The 21,581-nt window shown below is 38.2% G+C and overlaps 2 protein-coding genes across 2 annotated transcripts; one reads left to right on the top strand and one right to left on the bottom strand.

The window, feature by feature from the left end:
- The first annotated feature begins 534 nt into the window (after nt 1-534).
- LOC137973114 (phospholipid phosphatase 1-like) lies at nt 535-9,918 on the top strand. Its single transcript, XM_068819856.1, has 6 exons — nt 535-851; nt 3,056-3,177; nt 4,227-4,430; nt 6,309-6,366; nt 7,846-8,022; nt 8,758-9,918. The coding sequence occupies exons 1-6, from the start codon at nt 645-647 to the stop codon at nt 8,914-8,916; spliced, it is 927 nt and encodes a 308-aa protein (XP_068675957.1). The 5' UTR covers nt 535-644; the 3' UTR covers nt 8,917-9,918.
- Nucleotides 9,895-21,556, bottom strand: LOC137973115 (protein PET100 homolog, mitochondrial-like). The gene is made up of 4 exons (XM_068819857.1): nt 21,506-21,556; nt 18,807-18,893; nt 15,993-16,025; nt 9,895-10,135 (listed from the first exon to the last, which is right to left on the bottom strand). The coding sequence occupies exons 1-4, from the start codon at nt 21,536-21,538 to the stop codon at nt 10,046-10,048; spliced, it is 243 nt and encodes an 80-aa protein (XP_068675958.1). The 5' UTR covers nt 21,539-21,556; the 3' UTR covers nt 9,895-10,045.
- Between the last annotated feature and the right edge of the window lie 25 nt (nt 21,557-21,581).

The raw sequence follows: 21,581 nt of genomic DNA on the forward strand, positions 1-21,581 counted from the left end.
CATTTTTCCGGTAAATTCTATCAATTCTCTTAAAAGTTAGCGAATCAACATTGTTCATTCAAGCAATGAATAAGTTCCGGAATTTGTTTTCTTTCGCGCACCAGCCCTAAATCTCATTTTTGCGGGATAATTAACAATCCGAAGGGAAAAATAAATAACCTATCGTAATTTGAGCTTGTGATTTTCATTGGGTCATGAGTGACACAAAACAGAAGTGAAACAGGAAGGCAGGCGTTGCGTTTTTAATGAAAACCCTTTGTGACCTTATCATATCACTTTGCATGCTTTGAAGCCACGAGAAGACGATGAGCAAGCAAAGTAAAGGAGTTAAAAAAACAAATACGAAAAAAAACTGCGAAAAGATAGACGTAGATACCGAACAAACTCGAACTGTCTTCGTCGTTCAAACTCCTTTGTTTATCTTGCCCTACCCTACCCTACCCTACCCTAGAGAGGAGACCAATGGCATTACATAACCATAAGACTAGTATTTGTTTTAGCGATTATCCGCTAGCTTTCATTGATTACGCACAAGGTCAAAAGGTGACTAGGTATTTACGCGGCGATAAAAACCATATCACGACACAAGAGCCACGAAACACAACCGTAAAGTACAAGCAGAAGCACGTTCTCAGAATTCTACCATGTCTTCGACGAAGCTTTTCCAAATCGCCGATCTGGCCTGTCTTCTGATTGTTGGTCTTATAAACGCGCTCTTAGGGTTGGTAATTCCTCCTTATCGTCGAGGCTTTTTCTGTGACGATGACAGCATCAAATACCCCTTCACGTCCGAGGAGAGCCTTCCAAATTGGGTGGTTATTTTGGTGTCAGTCGTTGTCCCAGTCACTGTGGTAAGTATTTATGCCTTAAAGCGGTTGAAAATGGCCTCATTTTAAAAGACATTTCTCAACGCTCCATTGTGCGGAAACAAGCCGTCAAATTCGTTTCGTGTTCGAATTGGAGCGTGGGTAGTTTGAGAAGCGGAAAATGACATCGCCTTTTTTTTCTGGAGTGCTTTCGCTGGCATTTTCTGCATTTTTACACACCAAAAAAAACATTCCTTGGAGGAAAAAGGCCTTGGTTTAGTCTTGATTGTGAAAAAACTGTTTTCGCTTTGCGCTGTGATTTCATCGCGGCAAGACCACCTATGGGCAATATTGCGATCCCATTGAATCTCGCTGTTACTCACAAACATGTTCTCTCGGTAGGAAGATATACCCTTTTAAACAAGTTTCTTCAGCTTCAACTCGCCTTAAAAAAAAACAAAACCCTATCGAATTTTTCCGTTTCAGATTTTGCTCAATTCATAGAAGCTCCAAAATTGACTTAATTCAAGTTGTTTCCTTTCTGTTAGTACGTGTGTCATAATCCTTAAGATATCGCACGTGTTTTGCTCTTCTTTTTTGAAAGCTCAATATTTAATAAATTCAGTGTGTATCAACCAGAATGTGAACATGGTTTCCGCTGAAAACCACGCAAGTATAGTATTTTCAACGTGAATTATATTAATACAGTATTGGTTGTGAATGTGTTATCACGTTTCCTATCTCCCGTGATTATCATCACACTAAATGAATGTTATGAAAAAATGTTACGCTTTTAGATCATTTCCAATAAATATTTTATCATTCTGAAATAAGAGAAAAGAACGAATTGTCTCGTCCTATCTAGCAAGGGCAGCAACCCGATGATCGATCCAACAGGAAATTGATACCCAACCACCCTTGACATTGTTTTTTCATATTTCACGCGTATGCTTTGTTTAGCAGACAGTTTTTATTGTCGGTGTGACACCAGACACAGCAGGGAGTAACTTAATAGTTTCTGTTGGATATGAATCAAGCCAGCAGGCTATGAACGAGACGCAGAGATAACTCCCTTATCTCGAGAGTATTGTTTCATTCAGTACACCGACGGAGCTTTTTATCAATGACCACGCTTGGAAATTTTGATAAGAGCAGGACTCCCCATGAAAACGTTTAAACGTTTTTATCATGCATTTTGGAACAGTTTCGAACCACAATTCAAACGAAGAGTCTGTTTATTCATCTATCAAAATAACGTGTTTATTGTTGCGTTTGTATCAATGTAGAATTTAAAAGCAGACGAAATAACGTTATTTTAGGGTTTATCTGAAAGATGACCTGAACAGAACAATGCATCCCTCAAAATATTTGTGTGTAAAAGCAAACATTAGTTGGAACGTGCTTAAAAGCAAATGTTGCAATTCCATATTTATGATTCGCACTATTTTATCCATTTTGTTAATTATCCAGTCATGGTATATTTTTCCTATGCAGATGTAAGAACAAGACCGTCCTACCCCACCCTACTCTACCTGTCTCATCATCTGATTGCATAGGGGAGGGGGCAGTGTATTTTACTATGAGGTCTTTCATATGCTACAAAGAGGGCTCTATTGATAAACCATCTTTACTTGTTGGCAAGTAAAACTGTTCTTTGACTAAAAATTTTAATAGCCATAGGTCGGTTTTGAAAATAACGATAGGTGGGTGTAGCACAACAATGTGGTTGTCCAAATGGTTTCAGTAAGAAAAAAAAAAAGCTTATTGCAATGGGCACTAGGAAAGACATATCTGGCTGAAACAGCTATAGCCCATGGAAATATACATATATACTTTTTTTTTAATATTTTTATTATCATTATAAACAAGAACTATATTACCTTTACAATACGCACAAATAATACTTACAATACATTAGAATACAAAACAAAAAGAGAAAAAATAGGGTTACATTCACTACTAAGACTTTCCCATGCAATTGATCCTCATTCACGTCATTTCGAATTCTGGCCCCAGTTTTTGAAAAGGCGGATAACACTATCCACCAGATAAATCACTATCCACTGGATAGCGCATTTTTGGTTTTGCCCTGACTTATCCACTGGAAAGAGTTTTATCCGGCGCAATCCATGTTTGAACAACTTGGGCAAGATGGATAACCCTTTTTAATACCTCCATATATGCAGGAATCGTGGAATCTTCAGTTTACTTACAGTTACAATATGGTTGTTATGCATTACTTTTTTCAGATCCTTATTTGTGAAGTAGGACGGTATTACTATAATGGAGACCTCGGAAGACAGCAGTACAGTCAAGATGGAGAAGACAATTTGCTGTGCGGGCCGTACACAAAAAAGCCACTATTCCAAAGGTAAGTGAAACAGGTGGAATTAATTTGTGTGATCACTGGCAGCTCTGCCAAAATGCAGAAACTCAAACCACAATTAAGATAATTCAACCATGCATGAAGAGATAAAGAAAGGGCAAAGGAATATGAGATATTACTGTTTTAAAAAAGAAAACCAAGTATGCAAAATTATTCATCAACATCAATCCCTATTTGTTCTTCAATAAAAATCATAAGTTCTGCCACCCAAGTTCTTTTTCATGTGAATTCCCAACCACCCAGGAAAATCCCTTGGCAAAATCTAATTAGAAATCTGTTTTGCTAATACCATATCCCTAATGAAGTGGCTACTTCTAAGCTCCTGTGTCAAGGGAGATCTGCCCCAACCTTGTTTCAGTTAAACCATTACTTCAATTTACCCTGTCTAATCACTGGTTTTTCTGCAGTTGAGCTCTTAACTTACTTACACATTCCTGTAAGTTAAGCCAACTTATCCACCCCTTGTACCCCATTCCTATTTGGGTCATCATCTTAAGGTCTTTTGATAAGTCATGCCAGCTCCTTTTTCAATTTTAAAAAAGCGTTGTGTTTTATTTCATCCGGGTCTTTCACGGGAACAAATGAGCCCAACAAACTGACCTCCTCTCAACTGAGTGGCTTCATGGCTCAGTTGGGAGAGCATTGCACCGGCATCTCTGGATTTTACAGGTGTCTACAAGAGACAATTGCTGTAACTTTCCTGATAAGTGCAATGGTCACTTCTCCCTTGCATCAAAAGTGTTCTTGATAGAATGTACCTCTATGTATGGAGTTGTGGTCTGCTCTTTGATCTTTTGCCGAAACTTTTCTTTAAAACGAATTTTCCATTAAGGGTTGCGTAATAGCATCAAAATGTCTCCTCCCCCTTAATTTGATCTCAAAAATACATATTTTTTTTTGCTTTTTATAGAAGTAAGGGTCATCTTGCGACTAAAAAAATATAGTATAAATATTGTTTTTTAATTTAATCTCCCTTCTGCTGATAGCATTTTACTTAATAACATTCACTCATGTCTTATTTTGTTTCTCTCCAGGGTGTACAAAATAATATTTGTGTTCCTTTATGGGACACTAGTCAATCTCCTATTTACACTGTTTGTTAAAATCTATGTGGGCCAACTGCGTCCCCACTTCCTGGCTGTGTGCAAACCTAACATGAGCCTTATTAACTGCAGCGATGGATACATAACAAACTATGAATGCACTGGCACTGACTTAGAAGCAATTGAACGAGCGAGGTATGTCATTTTGTTTCGCCGTAATTGAAAGAAGAGTCTGCGTGAGTAAAATAAAGAACATTGCTTCATCATAGGTATTCATACATGTACAACGTACATCAATTAGATCAGTTCGCAAGTTGAAATTGAGTGAGCCAGCCAACCATGCTTGATGTGTATAAATTTGCAATGAGTGAAACCTATTGGGTGTGACATCCAGTATTTCCACAGGAAGCCCAGAGGTACATATTTGCTTATATTATTACAAAAGCTTGGTACAGTCCATAGGCTGAGTAGTATTAACAACATTTGGAATTGCAAAATAAAGCTTGTTTACCTAGCTTTAGCAAAATGCATCCTTGGTTGTCCTGGCTGATCTGAATGACATTTTGTTGCTTTCAACTTGGGTGGAGATGTCCATCATTGAAGAAATTGCCACAAAATGTTATTTAGACCATCCAGGATAACCAAGGACAAATTTGGCTAAAGGAAAGTGGTTGCATTTTACAAATTTTACAAACGTTTTAAATACTACTCAGCCTATCTTGCTTCTGTAATAATATTTATGTGAAAACATACTTTACCTCTGGGTAACCTGTGGTTGTCCATCTTCAACCTTGTCGTCTGATTTCAGAGCTGCCTTTCAAATCATTTATGTTTACACTCAAAAGGGTTTCCTTGGGATTTCCAAAAGGCTACAGCAAGTGGCTAAATATTGTGTACAATAATCCAAGTAAATTTGGAAGTGTTTTTCTTTAAGTATTCTCCTACTCTAATAAAAGACCATGATTACTGAAAAACATTACGTGCAAAACGCCCTAAGTTCTCTCCTAACCGCAGCATTCTTGAGCAATATGTAGGTCAAAACACACTTGAAAAAAGGGTTGCATCCATTTTAAAACAACTTGAATGCTCTTAGACTCGTAAGAAATTTGGTAATTACTGCAATATTGAGTGAAAAACAGATCATGTTTATGACCCAATACTGTTACGTAAGTTCTGTATTGTGATGTTAGGAACTTTGCGTATCGGACTCATACCTAATTAGAAATCTCAAAATGCAAGGATGCAACAACCATCAGAATTCATGAATATAACATATGCACAAAAATCAGATCTTAAAGCAAGAATAGTAAGAGATGTCAAAAGTCAGGGGAAAACAAAGTTAAAGTTTTGTATTCATAAATGCCTTCCTTTTCTTGGCTGTTCGGTTATCTAAGGACAAACCACTACAACAAGAAAATGTAGATGTTTTTAAAATACATTTAGGCAAAGTTAGAGTCAAACAATGTGTCCAGCAGCCTTCACCATTTGTATACGTGACCTGTGAGGTGGCCTTGAGGGGTTTCAAAGGGGCTTTTGTGGCTTCTCGCTTTCATGTGACAATCATTCACTGACAAGTGATCTTTGCAGATCATCTATTTTACAATAATGATAGTCGGATTGACGAATTTGATCCTGGCTATAACTTGACTCAAAGCTGAAACTAGAAGTACGGGTAAAGCTAAAATCCACTTATGGAGAACTATGAAATCCCTTGAATATTGCTTATAACATGGTCTCAAATTTGAAACAAAAAGTAACCCGTTAGAAGCTTTTCAATTAGTTTCTCTCTTATATGAAATTAGTCAAACTGCAGTGATCTTTCTAATTTTTATTTATAGTATCTCTATTCATATTTTTAGTCAATTTGCGTATCTCGGAAAAGTACCAAGCAATAAACAGCATCCAACATCTGAAATGAGTTACAAAATAGTGGCAAAAGATTATTTATTGCACTACTTAGTTACCACTCAATATTAATTTGGCTGCAACAGTTGGATGTACATAGGTCCATCAAGTCATTGTTACAGATTAGCAACCTATTCCTAACTATCATTCTCTGTGTTTTCTTTTCAGGAGGTCTTTTCCTTCAGCACATTCATCGGGTACAATGTACGGCATGCTGTTCTTGGCAGTAAGTATCTTAAACCCAAAGCATCATTGTTTTTCTTGGTTACAGTGTATGACGAGCTTAAAGTGCATATGACGCAAATTATTGTTTTATTACCTTGTTCGAAAGAGATTTCAAAATGATGAAAAATGGCATTTATTTTATTGTGATAGCACTCTTGGTTGCCGAGTTATTCAAGATTTTGATTTATGCAAATTAGAGGACTTATAACGTCACATAGTGGGCAAAAAATGATGTAAGATCATGAAGTAAAAAATGGAATATTTCGAAAACTTTTTCTGTATAGAACTGAAACTGTTTACAGTTGCTATACTCATCACAAAGTTCCATGATATGGCCCACTGTGACGTTTCAATGGCAACAAAATGGTCTCCAGGCCCTCTCCATCCAAAAGGTAAAATCTGAGTTTCCCTCCCCAATAAGTGTTATTTGCTCTTGATGTTCATTCAGTGGGTGTGAGCGAATATGGAGATTACACAGCACAAGTCTGTTAGACTCTGGAGCACCAAAGAAGGCATTTTTCATTCTAGAAGGTAGAGGTCTGGTAATGAGTATGTCGCTATGGTGACATCATAATCACTATCACAATGTGTGGTTCTAGCAGCACATCAACCCTGCAAAATTTCAACCCTGTTACTAAAGATATTCTTATATAATTCTTATATAATTTTGTGTCCACTCTGTGACATCACAAGTTCTCTAATTTGCATAAATCAAAATCTTGAATAACTCAGCAACCAAGAGTGTTATCACAATAAAATAAATGCCATTCTTCATCACTTTGAAAGCTCTTTTGTACAAGATAATAAAAAAAATATGTCATACATGTGGACTTTAACTTAAAATGGAAAGACGTCAAGGCTCCTATTGGATGGTACTCAAGATTATTTTTATTGCTTAAATTCCAAAAATCAGTGTTAAATTTTGTGTGGTTGATTACATTGATAACTTCAGAACTGTTCCCTGACACAAGAATTTTTTCTTTAAAGAGACACAGCTTTGAGTTATACATATACATGTTTTTTTCTCTGATTTTAGCTTCATGTGCAAGAAAAAAAACAGTACATTTATTTTTAATCCTGAAAGTGAGACAAAGATTTTATTATGTCTAATGCCAGATGATTTTACTCATCAATAAGGGCCGCGTCATGAACGAATCTCTGTTAGGAAACTCAGTCAGCAGTTGCTCAAGTGGAGCCAACACTAACAGATAAAATTTGTGGAAATGGTTTCAAAAACATGTCATGTGATTCAATGTCTACAGAGTTGTCTATCACATACCCATATTACCAACAACTAAGCTACCTACCGGTAGTGCATACATGTATGACTAAATTAAAAACAACAGAACATTCTTGCTTTTCAAAACAAAATCTTAATGAACCCTTCATCAATGGGGATGATATAAATGCCATGTATATTTTTTCCATCTAAAAATGTAAGCTTTATTGTAAAACTGCTTCTGTTTGTTTTTTTTTACAGCTCTATTTTGAAACTTTTGCAACCAAAGACAAGGGATTTTTGCTGAAACCTTTCCTTCAGTGTGGATGCATTATGGTATCACTGTTCTTTGGACTCAATAGAGTTAGAGAACACATGCATTCGTGGACTGACATTTCAGCAGGATTTCTACTTGGTGGAGCCATGGCATTATACATGGTATGGTCAAACCTATTTTCTTCTAACCTATGATTAATCGTTGTCTTCAGTTCAGCTAACGATTAATGTCAGCAGTCAGTGTTGTGATAAAACAACTCAAAGCAAAAAACAAGTTGGCCAATGTTGTGAATGCTTCAGCAAAATAAAATCAAATTGAGTTTTCACCATGCTTGATGCCAACACCCATCCAGGCAAACAATGTTTCGTCGAGATAGGGAAGAAGACCTAGTTAAATGTTTATAATGCGCCTTGGCGAGGCAGCCTCTCTTGTTCCAAACTATAGCCTGTCAAAATATTATTGATCAAAACTAGTGCTCAGTCGGACTCACAAAATTTCACAAGTTAATAGATAAGTGCCTCTATCTACTAGTCGCATCACAACATCAGGTATGACATTATTTACAGTACCGCTCAAATGTAAGTTATCACCCTCGCGTGTCGCGCTCTAGGAAACTTGCATTTGAGTGGTACTGTGCACCTACAACCATCAGACTGAAAAGGAGTGTGAACATACGTACATTGTATACATACGACCATCAGACTGAACAGGAGTAATCAAGACAATAGCTTATGTTAACCTATACCGATCCCTTTTAACCCAGGAAAAAGGGATACCCAAAGGTAAACTAACGACATGTCATCACAACACGTTGTTCATACATGTACCTAATTAATGTCCAAACCACTTTTTACCACTCTTTGACGTTCAAGTTTTCTTTTCTTTCATTTTTGCAGGCATTCAGGGTCCTTCATCTATCAGACTTTTACCCACCAAAGAAAGAACTAGGCAACATGCGGAGAGAGACCTTGAAGACTTCTTCTGATAACAATGTGTTTTTACCTTCGCCAGTCAGTAGTGAATTTCAATTCAGCACAGCAGTAGTTGTGCCATGAAAATTTATGATGGAATGAAATTCCTGTTTGCTGAGAAATGGAAAAGAAGTACATCTTAGAGATTCAGGAAGGGAAGCATGGTGTGCAGGAGAGAAGCACAAAGCCGTACTCACAACCATCTGATTACGCTCTGAAAGACAACCTTCATGAAAGGGAAAGCAAACTCTGTTTGCAGGAATTGACAAGCAATGATCTTTGACTGTCCTTTAAACTCTAGTTGTCTATCTGTACTTCAGGTATTACTAACAATATAGTGCAAGTTACCGAAAATTTAATATTTTGGCAATGTAGCTTTGATTCATATTTCACAACTCTTTTTCTGAGAATTATATTGAGAGAGAGAGAGAGCAAGAGAGAGAAGTACATTCTGTCTGAAACTATTGAAAAATTTTCATGGTGTGTAAAGTTCCTATATACTAAATGCCAAGTGTACATTGTAAACCGTTAAGTGAGTGATGTAGGTTCAGGGAGACCATGGATAACGGCATTCCAACAAGTTATGACATCAATCCACACAACCATATCAAAGACTTAAGAAACTTAAATGACTGGCCAGTGGAAAGTTGACAGAGAGCTGTTTACTCTGTTGTAAGATAATGTCAAATTGCCTGAAAAAAATCAGTTGTGTTATTAAAAAAAGTAAAAGATCATCTTGGGTGAAATGTAAAATTCCAGTAAACTATCTCCACCCAAGACACGAACATGTGATCTAAGTTTTTACTCTGACCAAGATCATAAAAATCTGTTGCTATGTGATGCCATCACACAGAAAGAGTCAAGGATGTTTTCTGAAACTTACGCAGCAACACTTAAAAGAAAAATATCAAAATTCCCTTTACCAAGTGTGTTAAGCAGAAATAGTTTTTATTACCCAGTGCAAGAGATGTACACTTAAATATCTATGACATACTACTTTGTACAATTTACATAGTTCATGTATTTATGGTGTTCCATTTCAATGGAGCATTGAAAGAGTTTTTATTAAAAAGGAAATGAGCTTTAGGCAATGTTTTTGTTTGTCGCCTTGTAACCATTTTATCCCTCAAACAAACTATTGATTCATTCTTGGATGAGTAAATTTACTCAAATGTACATACATTTTACTCCAAACTACCAACTGCTGAAGTGATTAGGAATCCGTCTCTTCTGGGTCTTTCTGCTTTGCTAACAATAGTTTTTCTCTTGCTTTTTTTAAATCCTCTAAAGTTGTTGGTGGCTTCTGTGAAATAAATTAGAGTGCATTCCAATAAGACAATGAGCTTATCAGAAACAATGGGTGCATAGGAGGAAAACGAACTAAATTCTGTAACTGAAGTCTACCTCAAATGTTGAACTTATTGGCATTATTTTGTTATGCTCTACCACTGGCCTACACGTACCAAGGGCTTATAGGAATTTACACAATGACCTATAATATTGGAGAGGAAAAATTGAACAGCAAAATCGAATTAATCTTTTCCCCCAAACCAAAGATAAAGCCAGCTGCAGGGTCCTGTATGAAAGGAAACTTCCGTTTTGTCCAAATTATGGATTAGTCCACCCAAAGACCAAAAGACCCCATCGTGATTTTCAGTATTTCAGAAAATTGTGGCTTTGAACACCGTAATCAATATTTCTAGCCACTCATACTACTGTACAGTGCATTTGGGGGTGTTCTTTGCACAGAAAACCTGAAGATCCAGTTCTGCAAGGAAAAGCACAGTCCCTGTAGAAGCCCCTGACTTGGATCAGTAGACTAAGTATTGATTGGTTACCCATTGACTCCCAGGGGTTTGCCATTGACGAGTAAAATCGTCTGGTGTTACACAGAGTAAAAATACTCTCCCATTATAGACAGAGTAAAATACTCAGTATGGCCAGTTCAGGCTGGCTTGGGATTGAAAGGGTTAATAGAATTTGTTCTCAGATTTATTTAGAAAACCATTAACTCTAAGAGCTTGAATTGGGCAACACAGGAGGGATTTCATCTGTACCTTGAGGGAGACATGCTAAGAAATGCAAGCTGATTTCAATAAGTGTCACTAAGTGTCCCCTCGCTCTCTTCCTCCAACTTAAAAAATTAATCACTTGTGTCTCGGAATAAAAACAATTATTAAAAGTGTCCCCAAATGCTGCTTCTCAAGTACAAATTAACAGCTGCATCTACCGACATCTGTAGTAAGATAATGGTCTGACATAGACTTTTTTTTTTTTTTCATTCAAGACATTTCGGCTGGTGCTTAAGCATTCATCAGTTGAAATACAACGTTAGTACGCGTGATTCACATAACAGCATGTTGAGCGCATGCTGAGCAAAAAACCCGCACGAAGTTTCTTGAAAATGTAGGTTTGAAGGCGACTTTGATTTGTTACTGCCTTAAGATTAGCCTCCTTTGCAGCCGTTTTTAGGCTCGGTTCGTCCCTCCCCACAAACGGCTGTGAAGGAGGCTACCTTAAGATTCGACTAATCCTTTCCAAAATGCCCTGCACATAGGGTAACAGCATGAAACCCTTGGATAGTAGAATGGTGGGGAATTTCGACAGCGACCTTTCCCAGCTAATGATGAGGGATGAGGGATAATTATTGTCTTGCAGTTCACCCTTGACACACTTCGTTTCTTCGCGTTTCCCTTTTTGTGTTGGTGGTATGTTCTTTGCCCTGCCTAGGGGGGTGGGGAGCTGTGGCGAAAGTTCCTGTTTCAAAAACTTAATACTCTCCTCCATAGAAAGGGGTATTTACAGTCTGATCGAATCAATCAGCCAAAGACATGATACGTGTCTCAGTCACTAACACCTTGAAAACTTACAAATTGCCCACAGCAGTTAATTAACGTAAGGAGAGAAGCCCTAAGTGGTGGTTCTGTTATGTTCACCACAGTCACACGTGTCGTGTCTTAGAAAGGACCAAGTGGATAAGTTTCACCAACACCTCAATTCAATTAACCCCTACAGACAGTTCACTACAACAACAAACACTTTATTTATCGAGGGTGAAATACATTATTACCGGTTACCGGTTACGCACTTTTGTACAACAGAAGAAAAAGTGTTCTATGGTCTCTAACTCCTTTTCACAAAAATCTCATAAAGGAGAATCTACTTTTTTAAACCTAAACAGCACCTTGTTTGTGTACAAGATCCTGCTTAAAAAGTTTATTATTGTAATTCTCTTAATTTAGTATCCAATGTTGTTTTGAAAGGTAGCAAATATATCTTTTCCCAGTCTAACTGGAATGTGTGGGTATTGAAATCGTTGTCTTTCCTCTGCACTGCTGGTGTTAGTAGATATCTTTGAAACAAAACTTTCATATAATGATTTTGATTGTAGACTTCGGAAATCAACTCTTTTCGCTTCAATACCTATTGTACAGTACTGGCCGCAGGAATAGCAGCATTACACGCGCGTATCATGCGCGTAAGTCCGCCATATTGCGCGCAAATTACGCACGCGTTACGCGCGAGTTAAAAAATACACGAAAGCGAGTGTAAATAATTACACGCAAATTCTTCAAAGTGTGTGTAAAATTTTACACGCAGAGTTTCGTGTAAAAGAGTGCAGAGTATTCACTTTTGTACATCACTTTGTAGCGGCTTTTTCTCGAAGAAAATGTTGCACGTCTAATTGCCCTCGTGGTTTCCGAAGAATTTATTCAGCTTTGCATTTCAACATTTTCGCGACAAGTGTCCACTTTGGTTTGAACATAGTTAGTTCTTATTAACCGAGCGGGAGGTCTGTATCGGAGAATCTTGACCGAGGTCGCCAGTACAGACCGAACGCAGTGAGGTCTGTACCAGCGACCGAGGTCAAGATTGTCCCATACAGACCGACCTAGCTCGGTTAATAAGATGTTTATTATATAGCCAAACAAGAACAATTTAATTCGTTTAATGTAACTGGTTTGTACTAACTGACATTTTGCTTGCGAACGGCGATGAGTGGCGATGAGCTGAACTTAATTCTGTCAAAGTTTGCTCGTCATCCTCTCTTTTGTCATCATGCTTTTTGGCACTTACATAAATAAATATTGGTAGAAGAAAATACTGAACATTTTTGCATTTTAGTTTGCATCTTTTCACTGCAAAACATTACCGGTCTAGATGCCGGTCTAGATGGGAAAATCTAGACCGCGGTCGATATCGATTTTAGCCAATCAAATTCGTGAATTTTGTAGTTCCCAGTCCTCGTGAGACAGAGCCATATAATAATTAATAATATTAACTATGGTTTGAATGACTGTGTTGCTCCGCATATTTGGCTGCGGCTCAACGCATGTTTGCGTTTGTTTCATTTCGTCCGTTTCAGTGGGTGAAAAATAATAAGGTTGCGAGTCGGGTGATAAATCACTGCTGCTAAGGCGAAGATGTTATAAATTACAAGTAAAAGTAATGATATACCACGATGACTTTCCCTTTCAATTTCTTTTTACCGCTCACCGCTTGTGAATGAGCGCGTCGCCGATCTATTTATGGGTCATACCTGATTTTTGTTTGCCTTTTTCAACCGCTCACTTGATCTGAGCAGAAGACCGAATTTTCTAGCTCCAACGGTTTATCACCTTTATGGTATAAAGGATTAATTAATACGCCTCGATACGCTGAATTTTTCTGTTTAACCAGAGAAAGTTTTCATATTGTTACGTGCGATTTTCGGAACAACACCCAGCAACATAACAAGCCTTACATACGATGAATATTGCTCACACAAGTTATTTAAAAAATACAAGCTAAAATCTTTATTATTTATTCACCTTGAATCTTGATTACAGCGATGTGAAATGCCTACACAATGAATTCTGGAGGGAAAAGTTTGCTTTTCTAAAGCCCGCCCGGCGAGAGGGCATTGTGCAATGTCACGGCAAACACCGTAAAAAAAAAAAAAAAAAACATATCTTCGGTTCTACAGTGCATAATTCGCTGATTCAAACGGTAAAATGCTCTCCGTTAAAAGAAAAGATCTTCATTCAACATTTGTAAGATACGTCGATAATATTAATTTGATTTTTCTGGAAGGAATAGTTTTATTTTCACCCGCCGGTCACGGAGACCGAATGTGTCCGTAGCGTCACGCAAAGTCATGTTTACGAAATTAAACATGTGCGTTTTATTTACAGTAGTTCAGCTTTATATTCCTGCCGCGTGCGATCGCTCGATCCGCACAACGAACAAATTGAATGTTTAAATAAATGCAGCACAAGTTCTGAGTTTGCTTGTTTTTCGGTAATATGCCATGCTGTCAAACATTTCCATCGATCGTTCGCTCGTTAACCGGATAAAGGTAATTTCACTTAGCGTGGTTTGAAATGAGAGCTAGGGATTTATTGTCGGATAACGGCAGCAACCCGAAGATACTTGTAAAACCTTATTCCAAGAACACACAGGCAAGGCCGAATTTCTCAAACAGAAATGCCGACTCTGTGACTTAACTTTCATTGTCAGATTCATGTACATTGCTGAGTGGAAAATACACGCAAGCCGCGTGTATTGGACACAGCAATTTTACTCATGTCAAATTACACGCAGACTGCGAGTATTTCAGGCGCGTGTATTAGTTCGTGTAAAATTTTACACGCGCGTAACGCGCGCGTATTTTGCGCGTAAATCCGCCATCTTGCACGCATTTTACGCGCGTGTAGATGCTGCCATTCCTGTGGCCAGTACTGTAATTAAAAATAATCTGGGATTAGGTCATTTGTTTTTTAGGAGATGGAGATTTTATCTGTTTTAAATACTTCGCACCATTCTGCGCAAAAGAAGCAAAGAGACTGAAAAGTAGGAAATGCTCAATTGGTGAGAGAGTTGAATATAAGGGCTCCTTGTTTGACTTGAGCTCTCCCCTTGTGTCATAGAGATCTCCAATTTTAACAATTCCAAGATCAACCAGCCTATCGTTATAAATTGACTTAGATTCGATACAAATAAGCTGATTGTTCCATAATGCATATGACTTGATTTGCCATTTCAGAGAGTGAGGAAGGGTTGTCCTCGTTTAGAAGGGCCCATGTCACAGTGTATTCTTTGTAAAATTTTGGAAGAGCTATCGGGAATTTACTGTAGTTAAAATTAAAATGGAACTTGTAAGAATTTCCCCCATACTTTTTTAAGATAAGAATCCAAAAGGATCAGTGGACAGATATCTCTTACTACAGATTATTCTTTGGGCAGAGATCATAGACTCAATTCCTCAGCGTGCGCTCAACATGCTGTTGTTTGAATCACACATACTAACGTTACATTTCAAATGATGAAGGCTTAAGCACCAGCCGAAACATCTTGAACGAAACATCAAAAAATAGTCAGTGTCAAACCATTATCTTACTATGTTAGCTCCTGACTACCACTACTCTATTTTTAAAGAGCTGCAACTACCCAAAGCTAAAAATAATGCCAACTTCTTTCCTTACTGCTGGAAATACGTGTAGGTAGCAAATTCTTAGGGCTGATTTACACGATACGATTTTTGTCGCATGCGACAAGCTCATGACAGGTCTATGACATGACTTACGATTGCCGCAGCATTTTAAAATGCTACGACATTTTCTCTGACGTACACAACAATCGTAAATCATGTCTTGGGCCTGTCGTAAGCCGTTATCGCATGCGACAAAAATCGTACCATGTAAATCGGCCCTTATAAATACTTAATGGCACACTTTAGATTAAATTTCAGAACTGGGTGTGTATCTAATTACGAGCAGGTCTGGATTAAGTGCCTTGAGGTCACACTTTCTCAACTGGTGTTCATAGTCTGTAGTTTGCATCATCTTTCTAATCATTTTGTCCCTGCAACTTCTTTCCTTTCCAACCTTCCATTTTTCCCTCCTGAAGCCTCATCTGCATCCCCTCTGGTTCAAGTACATGATTGTACACCTCCTTCTCTAGCACCAACTAGAGAGTTAGGTGTATTAACATCACCACCCCTCCCCCTCCTCATCATCATCATCATCACCATATGAAGCAGGATGCTACATGTATCTGATGAGGCCAGAGGCAAAGGTAGCATTGTATTGAGGGTTAAGGCCTGAATGTTATAATTTTTACAGTATAAATTATTTATGTAACCTAAATCATATCAAAGAAAAGCTATCAGCAAAACTCACATGGCAATCCTTGTCTTCAGGATAAAGTTCTTTCTAAAGAACAAAGACAATTAAATTTCTAAGAAGACTGTTTTGAGAGGGCAAAAAACATTTTATAAAAAGGCTTGCTACAGTGAATGTGGGAGAGGTGCAGCACAAATACTTGGTACTACCTGCTTTGAATTGTAAAGTGATCTTGCAAAAGAAAAGCAATTAAGTGACAAAGGGACAATTGCTAAACCACAAAACACTGAAACAGCGAAACAGCGAAACGAAACAATGAATCATCACATATTACCTCACCATACATTGAATACTAACCAACAAAGGTTGGATTTGAGATTAAATATCGTTTTAGGCCTAATTAGGCCTAAAATGTTATTGCTCCTTGCAAAATTCATTAATAATTCATAACTGTGGCAGCCAACAGAAATTCACTAGTCAGATCACATGTATACATGTAGGTGTGTAAATCCTGATAAAGTTCAACTGTCTGAAAGCATGGGGAGGGATTGAATAGGTGCAGGCTGTAGCTGGGGAAGGCTGGGGTTGATAATTTGTTAATTTAATAACAGTTGAATTATCAAATAGGATTAACTTTTATAAAGATCTCTAACTCTAATAAAGACGAGGCTATAAAATTGTACAAAGTTTTTTTATTTAATAAATCCCATTCCCAAGTTTGACATTTCAATCTTAATATGAATCCTATTCTTAATCTCAATTATTGAATTATACATAAAAATAAGCCATTTTAAAGCCCATAAAGGTCGGACGTGAATATTTTATCTTAGGTACTTGTAAAATGAAACAATACCTATAGATTGTGATTGTTATGTTAATCATGTGGACGTGGAGTTGTCCCATATGAGTTTGGAAGTATTTAGCATTAAGTTCATAGAGCTTGTGTGGTACATTGTCCAAACATGGCTGGTCGGTTTCGCTCTCCAAAGAGCAAAGAAGAAGTGACCAGTCTAGAGCTGGAACCACTCCTGACCAAAAGCAACGCAATACAACACTAAAATAATGGGGTAGAAAAGTCTTCGAAGATTGGCAGCAGTGATGGCAAAATAAACGTGCAATGTCAGAAGTTGTTGGAGTAGCCGGTCTCAAATGCGAAGATGTTCAAGATGTGACGGTTTCAGTAGAGCATGTGTCGCCAAATACACTAAAGTTTTGGTTGAGCAAATTCATTTGTGAAGTGGCCAAGCAAAATGGAGAGCATTATCCACTCAATTCGCTATATTAATTTTGTTAGTTTGTGCGATTAACTGTCATTTACGCCAGGCTGGAGGAGAGGTTAATGCCTTAAACTTTCTCAACAAAGCACAAAGTAAAGTACACTGTTGCATAATAGTCAGGATTGAGATTAGGAGCAATCTTAAATCCAACCTTTGTCAGTTAGTATTCAATGTACAGTATGGTGGGGTCATACATGGTGTTTTGGTGTTTCATGGCTTACATGATTTTGTAGTAATGACCGTGACAAAGCTTCTTTTTTCTCTGAAAAAGGGTCTAATAAGTCCAAACTCTTTCCCTCAGCAATTCCCAAAACTTACCAATTTACATGATAATATCATTTTAGCAGAAATAATATTGCTAATAATTTTCATTTCATTTATACCATTTTTCCTTCTTCGTCCTGGTTTCTCCACCATTAAATAAAGTTCTATTCTAGTCATCATCATTATCTTTGTAATGCGATGCTAAGACACCAATAGTGCAAGTATAGTGCAAGAGGGTAAGCCAGTTATACCCCCACCCACTGGGCCCCTCTTGGTCTGCGCCTGTGTATTGGTTATTCCACAGATACCCCAACCTACCCTTCAGCAATCCACCTTCATGGGACTACCTCCAGGATGATCAGGGAGTTCCCCTGTCCGCCACCCAGGGAAAGCGCCGTATAGGCTGGAGTGCCAGCCTTCTGATAGTTAAAGCCTCTTAATTTAGGAAGGGGTATTGCAACCCACTTCTGACACCATGTAAATCCTGCACAGATGAAGACAGCCTGGTTACGTGGTCATGGTGCTGGACCACTAGCTGAGCAAGTAGTGGAAATGTGGCAATTACTGTAAATGCACACTCACTAATTATTCATAAGCTTCAAGCACATGCAAAAATTTACATTTTACTGGGTAATACTTGTCATGTGCATGGTACATGTCATATTACGAAGTTGTACACAATATTCTCTAAACATGATTGTTAAGCTGGAAGGGCCAAACAGTGTGCTAGATTTTTCTTTTTCCTGGTTGAAAAACCACTGAATGGACTGTGTCAGTCATGGACTTCTATGGCATTTTTCAAGCAAAGTGGAGGTTGGGTGCCTGAGACATCCAGGAGCTTCCACTATTGGCAGCCAACTCCCAGATGGAGACCGCTCCCATAGCTGGCAAATCCAGGCAACCCAGCCATGCCATGAGCCCCCACGCAGAGGGAGAAAGCAGGCACCGTCACACTGATAAAACAGTGGAAAGAAAGGGAGGGACAGGGGAGGGGAGACAGCCTCCAAGAAGTTCCCACGCTCAGAAAAACGCTAACGCTCAGAAAACGCTTACTAAAACGCCAACAAAACTGCTACAATGCCCTATGGACCAAGAACACGAAGAATCCTGGCACATGCGCATATCTAACAAACCGCTGACCGCGAAGGTAAAACTTGTGCTCCAAGTTGTTAACTCTGTTAAATTTCATTTAACTGCATGAAATTTCTATGACTAAGGTTAATATTATCCACAGTGAACAAACCATATCATTACTTTTGGCCTTTCACAACTTTAAAGACATTTTTAGCATTCTACTGAAAGTGACAGAGCCCCTTTAAAATTTACCAACCTTTTTCTGCGACATGAAATCATCATGCGATTCTGGCAAATTGAAGTAAAAAAACACAGCGACTGGAAAGAATACATACAGTACAATCTGTAAGGCAAAATAAACTGCTATTAGGAAACTGATTTCAAGGAGAAAGTTCACTGGTAGGTGTAGACTTGCCACAAGTCGACCTCACGATAACCCCAGAAGAAAATGTTTCGGTCAGCGAATCGTGATTTTTCGTACGCGAAGTGAATGAGCGAGCAACGAAGTCGCGAGAGGTCGACTTGTCTCGCTTGCAAAGTTTTCATTTGCGTCTCGCGCCAAAAAGGAGATGACGTCATTCGCAAGCCCTGAACTTGATGGCGCAATCCGACGAAAACAGTCGAACATGTTTGTTTCTACGAAATCGAAAGAGGAAATTTGTTAACTTTGTGCTAAAGGTATCAGAAACAAAGATGAAATAAAACGAAAGCTTTTTTTTCAATCTTGAGTCGCCGCTTGGAAAGGAGATCTCCAGTGGTATTTTCTGGACCAACACTTGTGCCGTGATTTGTGCTGATAGAAACGAAAGACTAATATATTCAAAAGATTAGGAAGTAAGGGAAGGCTTCGAATCGTCAAGAAAGTCAATTGATTTCACTCATGAAAGATCAGGTACGCTTCAGGTGTAGGAGACGTACTAGACCGGGATTAAAACTTACATCTTACAATTTAGCGATGCAATGACTCTCGTCGATGAATACACATGCATTTTAAAATTTTTTGTTCCATTCGACGAAAAATGTGTTGATAGTCGTTGAGAATCGCCTCGGGACTTCCAGACACCCGTTTATACTTAAGATTGGAAATGTGTTGTCTCCTAAATAGCGACCGGCTAGAGACCAATTGAAATCTTTCGTGAGTGAAATCAGTGGAAGAATTACGAAGACGATAGCATTGCCACCCGTTCCAAGTAAACGACCAAAAGCGTACGGGACTAGTTCAAAGGTCAGACTTTTCCCAGCTCCGGTTGGAGAAGACACAAACAGATCTATGCAAGACAGATACTGATTATTCTTCAATTATTTTCCTCTGATGGTCGCGTAATTTGGAACATCCGGTGGCCTTAGTAGCATGTTTGAAAATCACGCTTCACTGCGTGTGGCAAATTCTGATTGACAACTCTATCCCCTGGGGTCCACAAGGACTACTCTGATTGGCCTAGCTCAGCGACCCGTTTTTGGGTCGCTAAATTGGCGCCAATCAAGTATGAAAAGTCCTTCGTTCTGCGCGTATCTAGACGAAAGACTTTTCGAAAGTCTATGGTAGGTGTTAAAGTGGAGGACACAAAAAGCAACAACAGGTAATTTTTAACACTTGTAAGAGTTGAGTTGCCCTGTTTTGTAACGTAATTCACAGTATAAATCACATGAAAAAAAATAATTGACGTTAAATTTCATCAGTCTTGATAAAGATTCTGTGATGGAATCGACAGTTCGTGCATCTTAAAAAGTTTAATGCCGGTGTTTGAAACCTTGCAGCTTATGTTCAAATTTCTGTTATGAAAGGATCAAAAAACTTTTTCTTCACCAATACTGTAAATTGTTACATGAAATTACACTAAGCTATTGGCACAATAGTTTTACAGCAAATTCTAATCACAGATATGGACTGATAATTTTAAAAACTGTTGTCATTATCAAAATGAATTATTAGCTGTCACTACTCATTGAAACCACTGTTTATCATGCGCTGTTAGGGCTCTATCAATTCCAAGTCCATCCATTCCTTTCCCAGGCATTGGCTACGACTCATAACTAAGATGAGGCATTTTAACCCTTTCGTTCCCATGATCGAGATGTTCATTCTCCTAACCAGTGTTATGGAAATCTTTGCTGGGTAGTAATGAGAATTTGGTGTTATGTCAAGATCACTCCTCTTAAGCTGATAATAATCTTCCTTTTCAATACCTGTCTGACTGACAAGTCATTGAAATTATGAAGGCAATTACAAACTGATCATTCATAGGAGTCAAAGGGTTAAAAAGCAATGCTTTCTGTCAAAATCTTAAATGTTCATGCGCAGGGATGGCACAGTGGTGAGAGCACTGGCCTCCCACCAATGTGGCGTGGGTTTGAATCCCATACTTGGTATCATATGTGAGTTGAGTTTGTTGGTTCTCTATTCTGCACGGAGAGGTTTTCTCCGGGTACTCCGGTTTCCCCTCTCCTCAAAAACCAACATTTGACTTGATTTACTTTCATTGTTAATTTCAGTTTATAGTGTCCCCAATTAGTGCTCCAGTGCTAGAACGACTAGACACTTAAATAAAGTTCCTTTTTTTTTCCTTTCTCCACGTTTTGTTGCTTATTTTAACTTGCATGCTCCTAACGTCATAGAATAAAGGAATCAATAACACTGACTTTGAGTATGCCAGATTCCATCATACCTCTGTTAAGATGCACGTGGCTAAATGCTTGACAAATTTTCAGGGGAGTCAGAATGTGTAAACTTGGGGTTGATGCAGCAATGCAATATGTCATGCAACCCTCCAATCTACATGTAGGCCCTCAAATAAATTTCATTTCAAATGAAAATGACTTTCCCCGAACAACATACAAAATTCAACTTATGTCACTCAGTGCATTATGGTGGTATAACGAACTGGCTTGGACCACTCAGAATGACTTTTTTTGCAATGGCTATATCACAGAACATAAAAATATTTCAAAGGTTACCCTGCCAAGTTCAATCTTCGACCCCATCGCCATCTTGAACGAGGTAAAGCAATGGAGACTGAGTACCAATTGCGCA

This window comes from Montipora foliosa, chromosome 10 (assembly GCF_036669935.1).
Source record: "Montipora foliosa isolate CH-2021 chromosome 10, ASM3666993v2, whole genome shotgun sequence".
In the NCBI taxonomy this organism is placed as follows: Eukaryota; Metazoa; Cnidaria; class Anthozoa; order Scleractinia; family Acroporidae; genus Montipora; species Montipora foliosa.

Bases quoted from the DNA above. Each gene is read 5' to 3' on its own strand.
- LOC137973114 (XM_068819856.1), top strand. From the start codon at position 645: ATGTCTTCGACGAAGCTTTTCCAAATCGCCGATCTGGCCTGTCTTCTG. The intron at 4,431-6,308 runs GTATGTCATTTT...TTTTCTTTTCAG, and splicing joins GAAGCAATTGAACGAGCGAG to GAGGTCTTTTCCTTCAGCAC. The intron at 8,023-8,757 runs GTATGGTCAAAC...TCATTTTTGCAG, and splicing joins GAGCCATGGCATTATACATG to GCATTCAGGGTCCTTCATCT.
- LOC137973115 (XM_068819857.1), bottom strand. From the start codon at position 21,538: ATGGCGATGGGGTCGAAGATTGAACTTGGCAGG. The intron at 18,894-21,505 runs GTAACCTTTGAA...TTTGCCTTACAG, and splicing joins CGAAGATTGAACTTGGCAGG to ATTGTACTGTATGTATTCTT. The intron at 10,136-15,992 runs GTGAGTTTTGCT...TTTATTTCACAG, and splicing joins CTGAAGACAAGGATTGCCAT to AAGCCACCAACAACTTTAGA.